This window comes from Lathamus discolor, chromosome 5 (assembly GCF_037157495.1).
Source record: "Lathamus discolor isolate bLatDis1 chromosome 5, bLatDis1.hap1, whole genome shotgun sequence".
In the NCBI taxonomy this organism is placed as follows: Eukaryota; Metazoa; Chordata; class Aves; order Psittaciformes; family Psittacidae; genus Lathamus; species Lathamus discolor.
The window spans coordinates 46,265,952-46,279,231 of record NC_088888.1 but is presented as its reverse complement, the minus strand read 5'-3'; the positions used below and the strand labels follow the sequence as shown (position 1 = coordinate 46,279,231).

General features: G+C 40.6%; 1 protein-coding gene across 4 annotated transcripts in view; it reads right to left on the bottom strand.

Annotated features, from left to right (window-relative positions):
• The window catches only part of ZDHHC14 (zinc finger DHHC-type palmitoyltransferase 14), a 102,541-nt gene extending 90,162 nt beyond the window's left edge, over positions 1-12,379 (bottom strand). For 3 of the 4 annotated variants that reach the window (XM_065680622.1, XM_065680620.1, XM_065680623.1), the window contains exon 1: positions 11,227-12,378. In XM_065680622.1, the coding sequence (XP_065536694.1) occupies positions 11,227-11,477 (251 nt within the window). In that variant the 5' untranslated portion in view covers positions 11,478-12,378. Of the gene's footprint in view, positions 1-11,226 lie in introns of all 4 variants that reach the window. The other variant, XM_065680619.1, reaches the window with a different exon arrangement.
• Positions 12,380-13,280: the final 901 nt, after the last annotated feature.

Here is a 13,280-nt window from a genome sequence, read left to right as displayed (position 1 = left end):
TTTTTCTGGATTTTCAGGAATTCACCTCAGGGATCTAAAACAGCAAAAAGTTTTTCTCTGTGTAGGCAGAAGGGCAGGATTAGCTTTCAGCAGGAAGGGAACTCCCTGAAGGGATTCACCACTAGGTGCTAAAAACAGAGAGCCAGACAAAGGGAGAAGGCCTGGGAGACGGGAAGAGGTGGGTCCATTCTTTTCAGCAGCCTACAACAATCAGATTGGTCTGACTGCAACTAGGCCTGATAAACAGAAAGGAAACTGGGATGTTCCTATGAAATACTCTAAAGTTTTGTCCGAATTCATGAGCAGTAATAATCCAACCTCTGTTCTCTCAGAAAAAAAACAGGCAGGTCTACAGGCATGAAGTTCACTCTGAAAAATGGTGCTTTGAATAGGTAGTATAGGGAAATGCCCCTTTGGCTTCCACCAGCCTGAGAGAAACTTAGCAGTGATAGCTACTACAGGATGTAAAGATTCAGATATATTTTACTGAAAAAAAATATGCTCCGCTTCATTTAAGCTTTCTCCTCTTACTTTATTTCTAAATTGTAATCCAGAACTGGAATTATTTACTTGTTTGTTTGTTTGTTTAGCAAATCAATGTTTAATAAAATGCTGCTGTTTACATGATAAGAAAATACTAACTATAGTCCAGCAAAAACCAGACGAATAGTAGAGGGCAAAGCTTGTTTAGGAACAGCAGATAAGTGAAAGAAAGCAGAAAAAGAACCTCCAAGAAATTTTGGAAAATGCACTTTGCACTGAGAAAGCCATATTTGAAGGTGAGAAAAGGAGAGGGGACAGAAAGAACAGCTATGTCTATTTCACTTGCAAATTTTTAAGTTCTGTTGGACTGAGACTTTAGGTTCAGATTCTAAGACTACGTAAAACTGAAGCTCTTGTGAAATGGGTAATGTAATAAACGGGTTATTAAAACATTCTCACTAGATATACCTTTTGCTATCTTATGGGAAGAAGTTCTCAGGTTTTCACGTGTAACAGAATGGCTGAGGTAGAATGGGACCTCTGGAGATCGAGTCCAAAGCTAGCTCAAAGCAGAGTCAGTTAAACGAGACTCCTCAGGTCTACATCTGGCTGGTTTTCAGAACGCCTGTAGCCTCTCTGGGCAACCTGTGCCAGTGTTCTATCATCCTCACAGCAAAAAGCCCCAAACCAAGGACAGCAAACAGACAAAATCAAAACAAACAATCAAACAAAAAGCTACCCCAAGTCCTTTCTGATGTTCAAATGGTGTTTCATTTTGTGCTCATTGCCTCCAGGGCTCCTTTTTTTAATTTAATTTTTTTTTTTTAATTTTTTGACTCGTCCTCCCCAGTCAGGTACTTCTTTAATAAGATGCCCCCTGAGCCTTCCCTTCTCCAGGCCAGTTCACTGAGGCAAATCAGTGAATTAGCCTGTACACTCCAATTTTCTTTATCACACCATGCAACACATTTCATGTACCAGCCTATTCAGACTAATTACAAAGTTTACTTGGATATTTCTACACCTGATGCCTGTCCAGCCCTCAAGCCACCAAATCATGTTGAATAATAAAAGCATCTCAAAAGTTGCATTTTTTCACTATATAAAAGCATTATGAGCTCTAAAGAAACCACACTCACAAGAAGCAAGTCTTTTAAAGAGTTGCAATACTGATAAGAGAAAAGACAACGCTATTCTAGCTTTTACTTTTCTTCTTAGTGCTTTTAACAGCCTCAAATAATTCCAAGTTAGGAAAAATTATACCTTCCATATTCTAATTCAACACTAGAAAGCCCTTTTGCCAATGAAAAAGTATTCACTAAGGAACAGGCATAGATAGTTGTGCCACAAAAACCCACACCATGAGCATAAACAAGCATGCAGCAAAACTTAAGTACTGGTCTGACAACTTGCTTCTCTACCCTGAAACATGACATTCATAACCAATGGGATATCTAAGAAGTGCACTGAACATGTAAGACCAGGATTCCAATTTCCAGATGTTCAGACAGTTAAAAAAAAAAAAAAAGCACACAAAATTTATCACAATCAGAAACAAAAGGTTTGGATTACTACTTCCAATCCCTGCCAATGTTGTTTAATGTAACTTTTAGCAATACAGAATGTTTATGCTGAAATAGTAACAAATTCCAGCATAACTGTTCCTTGCTCTAATACATATGAATATATGAATAGAATAGATATGTATAATAAACGTATGCTAAACCCCACAAATCTATTTCATACATTCACTCAGTGCAGACGTGACAGTGTTACCCTGCACTTAAAACTGTAATATGAAATTCATAAACTGCAAATTTTATGTACATTTTAACTTCCGAGTTCAGGTTCTCACCTTTCAATTTCTCAGTATTCTATTCAATCTCTGTTTCATAAAACATTTTTTTAACAGTAAAAGAAGAAACTGACCCTACTGCATATTCACCACAATAAATGCATGCGGCTGGTAAGCAACTGCATTATTGCAGCAAGCAACTTAAGGGGATGGCAGGAGGGGAAAACTATAAAACAAAACCAGCTGTGATCTCATTAGCCAAGCACATTATGTAAGACCTCATTAGCCACCATCCCACAATAATGTGAACAGACCCTACAGACACTGATGAAAAGGAAGTGATCAGTGATACAGGGGCTGAATAATCATATGGTACCACAGCACACTATCAACTTAGCAGTTAAAGATCTGGAATGCAACTGGGCAAGATCTCCGCTAATGCACACTGCAGAAAGCCCATGGTCGGGCTTCACAAATACAAAGCCCACCTTGCTTAGTGACTGAAGTACGAACAGGAGCTTGACTATCAACACGTACAATAGGGAAAGGGACGGGGCGAGTGTTACAAAAAACTTAAATTCCATAACAGTTCAGCCTCTTTCCCTAAATACATTTTGTGTTACTAACATGCAATACTTCTGCAATGTGAAAAATCTGAACAGAATTTTATTTCTGGCTATTAAACACAGGCTTCATCTTGATTTCTTGATTTTAATGTGTCTCTTTGGTTTGTAAAATATTTAACCACTTCACAGTTTTTGTATGAAGTTCTGGGAAAAAAAAAAAAAAAGGCTGTGATTATATGAAGTGTAATAAACTTTGGTAGTTCCAGCTGAGTTCAGGGGATTTTTCCCCTTTTCCATCAGCTTTGCCAAATGAAAGACAAGAAGCACTGACATGTACAAAAGTTTATTGGCAGCCTGTAACTTCAGTGATCATTAGCTACTACAGCCTCACTTAGAAGGATTGCCAATCAGGTGAGCAAAAATTTCCTAGATAAAGCTGTTATAACATTTTAAGCAATTTTTTAAGATGTTCCAGTATTTTAAGCCAGTGAAGCTTTTGGCTGGGCTATTTTGAAACAATCACGCAGCTTCTAAAGTTAAAAATATTCTCAGCTTTCTCCTCCTCTTTCTTCACCTTCTCATTAATTAGTTCACATTTGAATGTTACAACTATCAGTTTAATGCTGCAATAAATGGAGAGGCCATTTCCATTTGAAGTTTTGTCTTCTTGTTCTTAGCTACCTGAAAGGTATAATTTAACTGTTAAAAAAGAATTTCTGTCTTTAATGCCCAGTTCAAATTCAAGCATTCCAGTTTCTACTGAAGCTACAAATATGCCCAGATATTTTTAACAAAATACTTCTTTTCAGCCCCATGCTTCTCCTCTCCCTGAATGAACAGAGCAGTTTGGTACAAGTTCTGTACAGACTATTTCCCCTTTTCATTGCAAAGCAAGATAGTTTCTCAGTCATCCAGATCCACTGATAACACTGTTTTGTGTTTTGTACTAAATGCCATTTACAAACTAATAACACAATGCAGCTATGACATAAATCACGTATCAACAAAGGTATTTTTTGCACTGTTAGTCCAAAGTTGAAAACAAGTAAAAAGAATACTTTACACAAACATAAACATGTAACATGATTCCTGAGAATATATGTGAAAAAAAACCCTAACATCTCCCTTGTTATGAAGACTTCTGCAGGGTGATGTGAGAAGAGTCCCAGAGATGGTCACATGACAATGACCAGAACTAATAGAAATTAGTTTTTCAATAGCATAAATCTAGTTAATGTAACTCCCTTACACTAGTTTCCAGGAGATACATGTTATACCTTGGGCACACATCCATTCAGCTAAAGGGCCAAGAGTACCTACTCAGGGAAAGACAAAAGAAAACAGGCATATTATACAGATTATATCAACAATAGAAACCACAAACCTTTAAGTGACAAATTAAGATTTTATCAAACAAGTGTCACAAAATCACAAGTCTAACCTCATGTTCTGGAGAATGAAGATGTAGATAAATATTATTCATTAGCATTTGCAAATATTTGAAGATATTTATATAGATAATAAACAAACTTTGAAAATTTCTTTTTTCCCCACTCTGGAAAGGATATCAAACATCCCAAGTGAGAATCTACACTTATCTACAAGAACCATGCTGAGCTACGATGACCATAGAAAACCATCACCCAGCAGGCTGTGATGACATTTCCTCTCTTTCTCCAAGGGGTCAGAATGACATCAAGCAAAGAAGAGCACGAACATTCACATCTCACTCTGAAGATGTGCACGTACCAATGGGCCAAAACTGCACAGGGATTTCCTCCAGGTCCTGAGAGGACATGGTATCTGAGAAGCCAACATCACTTCTTGCACTATTACACTCCCTATTTCCATTGGCCCCCACCTCTGAAAAAAAAAAAAAAAAAAAGGAAAAAAAGAAAAGAAAACAAAGAAAAGAAAATGAGAAGAGAAGAGAAGAGAAGAGAAGAGAAGAGAAGAGAAGAGAAGAGAAGAGAAGAGAAAAAGAAAAGAAAAGGAAGAGAAAAGGAAAAGGAAAGGAAAAGAAAGGAAAAGAAAAGAAAGGAAAAGAAAAGAAAAGAAAAGAAAGAAAAGAAAGAAAAGAAAAGAAAAGAAAAGAAAAGAAAAGAAAAGAAAAGAAAAGAAAAGAAAAGAAAAGAAAAGAAAAGAAAAGAAAAGAAAAGAAAAAAGAAAAGAAAAGAAAAGAAAAGAAAAGAAAAGAAAAGAAAAGAAAAGAAAAGAAAAGAAAAGAAAAGAAAAGAAAAGAAAAGAAAAGAAAAGAAAAGAAAAGAAAAGAAAAGAAAAAAGAAAAGAGAAGTGGAAATACCAGTAGAACTATAGGGAAGAAAGCAGGAAATTAAAAGACAAAAAATCGTGTTCAAAACTTGTCTTCTCCATGAAACAGCAGATAAAGGCCATCAACTAAGCTGAATTAAAAAAACCTCAACCAAACAAACAAAAAACCCAAAACAAAACAACACTGGGAAAAAAACTCTTTAACATTTATTTTGGAAAACAAGTGAAGTGTTACAAAACCATAAAAAGCCTCTGCAGTTTCAGGAGAACTAAAGAAGGTTTGACTTCCAAAAGCAAAAGAGGTTATCCTCACAGAATTTCACCCTGAAAAACTGAAGCATTTAGTCATTATCCATTTCCACATAAATAGACTTAGCCTTGAAAAGTAGAGATGCATGACCTAATATCAAATGTTACTGGTACATCTCTGGGTGAAACAATTTCAATTCATATCATGCAATTCATTCAAAGCAGGTTTAAAAGTTTAAACTGAGGTATCTGCTCAGTGAAGTGCTACTTTATGTTAGGGTAGTACAAAACTGTATCCTTTTGGCCAGGGAGAAACTTCAGCAGACATGCACAGATAACTGGGAAACTTAGAAGAGATGGATTATGTAATTTTTTTTTTGTGACAGAGGAAAGTCTCTTAACAAAGGAGAAAAATATTAGATATACTTTGTACCTGAAAGATATTAGATGCTACAGCTAACATTTTCTGGGTAATTAAAGTGCAAAGAATAAACAACATCTGGTTGGAATGCATGCCATCCCTCAGGAATTTACCATATTATTTGGTACATCTATATAAATTCAATACAAAAAGTAAACCCTGAAAATTAGAACTGCTGCATTCCATGTCTTTTTCACTAAACTGTCAGAGATGTATAATATGGCAAAATGAGAAACACTGCTCTGGTTTAATGTTAATGACAGAATTTTTTTAAACAAAGAAAACTGGGGGGTGGGGGGAAACACCTATTCATCAGTGCACTTGCCTACACCACTTGCACTATTAGGCAGCTACTGCCTTTCATGTAGAAAAGGACATGGTTCTCTTGTTAAATGATCATTCCAGTTTACATGCCACAATTTTTGCTTTGAAATCCATTTTGACATGTTCAGCAGGAAATGTTTCTAGCACCCTTTAATACCTGAAGTCATATTGGTAGTGCTTCCTGCTAAGGAACTCGTAGTTTTAAGGACATCAAAAGATGCAAGTAAGCTACTTGTCCTAAGAGCAGAGGAAGAAAGATAAAGGAGGTTTATCAGATTAAGAACATTCCACCTAATTGGCATAGGACCTCACATTAAGAATCCACCTCTTTCAAGAGCACAGAACATTTGCCATAGGATGATGATGATTGTTGATACCACAGTGAAGATGCTCAGCTTACTGACATAATCGTTTACACATAGAGGTTTGTCACAGTGAGCAGCGAGTTACACCACTTCGCCATAGTGTGTGGTATAGAAGTTCAATATTGAACAATCTACACTGCATCCAATAGTGTGACTCATAAATGTTCTCCAGTCACACTGGTTTTCAGGGTGGGAGGCAAGGAGCAAGTTGCCAGTGACTGCAAGAGCAGATAGAAAGCAGTGATTTGTATGCACATGCACATGAACAGTCTCAGTTTAAATAATTTTCCAGCATCCCTTTTTGAAAGACACTGCAATTACACAAAAATTAAGTGTTAACCAGCTAAAAAAACCAACAACCCAAACCCTCCAGTTTGTTGAATCACTGCGAGTGTCAAATGGTATCAGAAGTGATAGGGCTCTGACTCACATTTAGAGAGAAAAAAGCTGCACTGCATCAGCCCTTCTGGCATCCCACCATCTGCTCTAACCTTCTTCCAGAACCACTCACCCTGCAACTGAATTGGTAGAAGAAAACATGACTGTGCCCGAGTCAATTCAGTTCAGTTGGCATCTTCACTTAAACCTACCTTTTATGGGAAATTCAATTTGCCTGCCTGACCTGAAGCAGCTCAGGTGTAGACATGTTCTCTCCTGCTACCTGCACCATGAGGTCCAAGAAAAAGGGAGCTGGCACACAGAAGCAGCGTTAACTCACAGTAGTAATGCAGCCAAACTCATCTACCACAGCTCTGGAACCTGCGAAGCTTGTGCATTTCATCTAAGATTTGCCATTTAACAACAAGATGTTTGTTTTACATATCCTGCTGTGATAAATATGTCATTCAGCCTCCATTTTGCTTTACTGTAACCTACAAAAATAGTACTCCAAATGACCATGGGCATAAAGAGTTCTTTTCTCTTTTGACTATGCATACCTAGCTGCATAAAAGCAGTATGAAGTGCCTCAGTTTTGCCTCTCTTTATTGCACCAATAAAGGACTTAAATTATGTAAATACAGTGGTTGAACTGGCTAAGTACAGCAGTGAGATCTGCCCTTCAGTTATGGATGTTGTCTTTGCTCTAGGGAAGGGAATTTGTTTTCCAAGCTTTCATGCCACTACTTTTACATGAGCACTGAATAGTTTAAAAAAATATGTATGTCTGTGTAACGGGGCAAGGCAAAGGAAAAAAGGGAAGTGCAACACAAAGCCAAATTTGCAAGAAAAAAAAGAAAAAAGGCTAAATATCATAAGGTTAGAGTTAGGAAATATATTTCCAAAATAAAATAACATAGCTAAATTTTAAAGACAAAATAAGTAATTCGTGGTGCCTCATCTTGAGCATTTCGAAATAGGCATTTTTAAGAATACCTCAAATACCTCAATCCCAAATTTACCAATTTACCAGTCAAATACCATCCCTCTTGGGACCCAGAAGTTCTTGCAATAATTCATGTTACATTTAATAGATAAGTTACAAAAATAAAACTCTTTGTTATTTCCATTCTTTACTTTTGGAAGGGCAGGGAGGCAGGAATTATAAATATTTTATCTGCTTGAAAGCTCCTAGATCGTTGTTTTTCTTTTCAGTAAATTCTGGCTTACCTCTTTGAAAATGAAAAAGAACAGTGAAAAAAGGGAGAAATAGTGATGTATTTGGAGTATATGAGAGATAAAAGTCAACAGAGAGAAAGGAATAAAACCAACCAACAGCAGGTACTGGAAAGAGTAGGCAGGGGAAAAAAAAGAACAGAAGCAGAAATACAAAAGATTGCAAAGGTATGGTTCAATGTCAAAAGCTATACAGGTCAAGATGTATGACATATGTTTACTTTTTGAGAGTTAGGATTTGTTGATTCAGAGAGATGTATTTCTCCCCTGGACAGGATTCCACAGCACATGAGATACAGCTCTGGATGAACGGGTGTCAACAGTAAAATAAAAGAAGGAGGGTCGGGGGTGAAATCATGTTGGAAGAATGAATGAAGCCAAAAGAGTAAAAGACACCTGTTTATGTTAGAACGATGCTTCCCCAGGAATTAACCGTCAAAGTCCTATCTTTCCTACACCGCTACTTCACAGGCTGCAACCGGGGAATGACTTGGAACTTGATGAATACCTATTTTTCGGTTTCCAAAACCAAAGGAATAAAATCATTTATTTCAACTGCAGCAAAAAGACCAAACAATTGCAAGAACATACAGGGTGTCCTTCCTCGTCAGTGACAGTTTGACCTTACAGTTGAGACACTCTGAGCACATGCCCATTTAAAAATCACTTTGACCCACCTGTACACAAAGGACTGAAACACATTTCTGTCATTCTGGTGGTTAATGAGGAGCACCATAACCAAGTCAGCCAAATAATGGAAGTGACACTAACTCCTCGAGATGCCATCAAGTGATCAATAAATAGTAACTTTAGATTACTACTTAGAAAATGCTTCAAAAGAACACCTTTTAGTCAGAGATGACCTGTTTTCATTGTAAATATCTTTTCATTGTAAAATCAACAGCCTTCTGCGGTTCAAACGTCACAAACGTGCTCAACACCATTCTCATAGTCTTAGGGTTTGTTTTTTTAATTAGCCTCCGGAGAATGAATAATAATTTTCCAGTGCAAGTACTTTTTAAAAAGCAAAGTCTACCTTATTATTATAAAAATGAATTATCATTGCCACCCTCTACTTTGATTTTCCTTAAAAGGAGAGTGCAAGTGATACAAGAATGACTCAAGACCAGTACACACACACACAGAATTTATATAGTTATATAAAGCCGAAGATTTTTCCCTGCTTCAAGACTGCCAGTTAGAATAAGCACCAATTATATATAAAAAAATGCTGCAGCTTGACTAAAGATGTCATCCATCACTCCAAATAAGCTCAAAGACATGACAGAAGCTGTAATGTTCAACTTTGGTAGGAACACATAACTCACAGTAGTAATGAAATTGGAAGGTGATGAACTGCTAGAAGCTCATCCTGCTTTAGCAGTTCTGAATCATGCAGCTGCAGAGAGTATTTCTCTCTGAAGCAACCAAGTGTTAAGACATATAAATAAGCTATAAATTGTAGCTAAATAAGTTTCACAATCATGATTATAAAACATTACAGTTTTGATCCCACGTTTACATTCTGGTATTTGCAGGCATTCCAGCGCTTCCCTTCAGAGGCTCTGCTGAAGGTGATGAGGCTGCACAGAGATGCAGATATCAGCCCCCACACAAAAGCTTTCCAAAATTAAGCCTAATCATGACACACAGAATAGAGTAGCACGCAGTCTTGATGCAATACTATCAGGTTACACCTTTAATACCCCTTTAAAACCAGTAAAGTAAACACATTAGCAGTATATGGATATCGTATTGACTGTTATTTCAGCTACTCAAAGCATATTCAAGCAGCTTTGTAATATCTGCATAAGATTTATAATTAAAACATCACTCTAAAGTAACCTGAAGCCCACTGAAGACAATTCGTTTGCTGAGCTCACAGATACATTTAGCAACTGGTCACCTGCTGAGCATTTTTACCTTCTTTACTACTACCAGTATGCTAACATGGTCTACATTTAACTGGTACAATTTAGGGTTTGCTAACATCACTGTCATCTTCCTGGAAGACACCAAGTAATGAATGACCTTTGTCATTCAACTTTATCACTCATCAAAGTGAACAGAATTTCTGAAAGCAGCACTGAAGCTTACTTATACATAATAGTTTCTAGTCAAGAAAATAGTAAGAGCTGTAATACATAATTTGAAGACTTTTTTTTTCCTACCACAAGCCAAGCTACTATAGTTTAGAACAGGTAAAATAGCATTAACACTTTAAAAATAATTCAATTATTACTATAGCCAGTGTTTTAGCAGTGTGAGCATCTGGGAACTCTGTGCTTTAAACAAAGTAAGTTAAGTTGAACCATATTGTTCATATCATGTGCCTAATTCTTTCTTGCCATACATATTTCATTTAACCATTCCAACATAAGTGCAAAAATCAGTATATCTGATCTGCTGTCACTGTGTGTCCACTTTATATAAATGAAAAGGACTCCTTAAGATTCAGAGCAACAGAGAAAAACACCCTAGGAGGACATCAAAACCTTGCTTAAAGAAAAACCAAAACTTCCAAAACAGATACAGCTTAAACTAAGACCAAACTCACGTACAAGTTACCATCACAAACAGAAAGTAATGCTGTTACCTAGCGGTGGAAAGCTAGGTATACGCAAAACTGCACATGCTAGGTATATGCTCTCCTTTTCGGTTTTAGTTTTTACTGCGTTTTGTTTTTCATTCTAAGTTAAAACCATGCCTAACCCATGAACTGATGAAAGATACCGCTTTCCTTGCATTTTCTGCTACAAAAGGTCAGTACTTTTGCACCTGCCAGTTTTGATTCTCAGCAGAGTTACTCACAGACAAGAAGCTACATAACTTCCTGACCATCCCTAACCTGCTGTTTTACACTCTTCTTGCAACATCAGCAAGAGCTGGAAACCTGTGGCATGAAAACCCTACAACCTTAATCCACAAACATCAGTTTTCCACAGTGTGATAACCAAAACTGGATCCTATGCCCCCAGCATTTTACCAGATAATATTTTCAATTATATAAACCAACATTAGCTGAATTCAGTCAGCATTCTCCATGGTATCTGGATAAACATGATTAGTTTCCTTTCAGCCAGAAAACAGGTAACTAGAGAAAGATAAGGAAGATACAAAGACTTTAATGTCACTTACTCAAATGCAAAGAAGAGTCCACTGGTGACCAAGATGAGAACAAGAGTCAGATAGAAGACTCCAGTCTGTCGAGCCATCATGATCCTCCCATTGCAGAAGAATTTGTTTCTTCCAGGAAAAACCTCCCATTTTCTCTTGGGAACCGATTTCTTTTTCTTATGGGGAGACTCCATGGGAGACGAAGAGCTGTGTGTGCTGATCTGACTGTATTCACAGTCTTTCATGGGCCCACTACTACCTCCAGGAGTCATCAAGGGAGAGTAAAGTGTGGGGAGAACCCCACCAAAAATATATATACAATATATAAACGTGTGCAAACAGTCTTCTGCCCAAGACAGCCCTCTCCACCAGCCCCAGTTAATTAAAAAAAGCAAATAAAAAGATGAAAAAAGAGTCTCTACCAGGCTAGCAATAGGTGTATCATGCAAACACCACTTAACTCCTCCGAAACCAAAGCTGTCACATCAGAAACGCTTGAGAGGGATCCTTCCTTCAGCTTCCTCCATCAGTTACAAAACCACCAAGACAATCCTTTTTAAAACAACTTATCACAAAACAAGAAAAAGGAAATAAAAAAAATTATAAAGCAGTTAGTCTGTCCAAAAAAAATTAGTCTTTTTTTTTTTTTTCCAAGTTTATTTTCAAATGGGAAGATTGTTCTTTCCTTCCCACGCGCACCCTGAGAGAGCTCTCCGAGGGTCAGAAGGTTGGCCAAGGCAAGGTTTAGCAATCGAGTCTAGCATTCATAGAGATTTGTTATAATCCTCCTTCTCGCAGCAGATTTCGCTGCTAAAAATGACCATTCCTAAAACGTTCCCTCAAGAGACGCGCGGAACAGATCAGCAAGGAGGAGGAAAAAACGACAAAAAAGGGGGAGGGTGGGGGAAGGAGCCAGGCTGCAACTCCAGCTTCCGAGACACTTCAAGCGCTCTTCTCCCTGCAGCCGCAGTTAGTTCAGCGCGAAGCGGCCGCCGCTCGCCGCACAGCCGGGGTCGCGGGTCTCGCCGCCGCGGGCCCGCCTGCCCCGTCACGGCTCCGCCGCAGGGGAGTCTCCCGAGCCCGAGGCAGCGCAGGGCAGAGCCGGTCCCCGACAGACACCAGCGCCCGGAGAGCAGGTCCTCATCCTCTGCCCCCTCCCCGCAGAGCCGCTCCCCCGCCTCACGCTCCGCGCCGCCGCGCTTAACCCCCGCCTCCCCTACACAACAGGTCCCCGCCGCCGCCGCATGCTCCCCAGCGCCTCAGCCCCGCGGGGTGGGCGGCCGTGCGGAAGGGACGGTGGGGAAAGGAGACGAGAGGGAGGCTTCGCCGCCGGTGGGAGACCTCTGCCGGGACTTCTCCCGCCCGTCACCATCCTCGCCTCACGGCCGCCGCGGGCACACGCACGCTGCGGCAGCGCAGGCTCTCGCCCACGGCCCGCGGCGGTGCCGGGTCCCCCCCCCGCGTCCTGCCCCCGCCCCGGCGCACAGGAGCGGCTTCCCGCCGGCGTCTCTGGTTCGGCTGGGTGAAGAAAACGCCCGGCTGCCCCCAGCGCGCCGGAGAGCGGCGGCTTTCTCTCCCCGCTTTCTGCAGAGCCTCTATCCAGGCTTCTCCCCAGCAGCCAGACCCAGAAGCAGCAGCTGCCGCCTCCTCATCTTCAGGGAGAGGCGGTAACCACCGCAGCGGCGGCCGCCCGCGGGAGGAGCGGGAGGAGGCGGCGAGGGACGGGACCACACAGGCGGGCACCCCCTGCCGCGGTCGGCCCGTCAGTCAGCTGCTTCCTGCCGAGGGGGCAGGCGGGTCACCCGCACCAGCCCCGCTGGGGACTCCGCGCCCTCGACCAAGCCCGGCCCAGCCCTCCCTCCGGCTGGTGGAGCGGGCACTAACTCTTGCCCATCGCCGCCTCCCCGGCTGGGGCAGCTGCCAGCCGTGCGGGCTCAGGGGCGCGGTGCCTGCTTTGGAGCCCCGCTCCCGCAGCCTGAGCCTTCGCCGCCCCCGGCACGCGAGCAACGCCCGCCGTCAGCCCCGGGCGGAACCGGCCCGTCCCGGTACTCGCCCGCGCAGCCCGACCTAGCGGG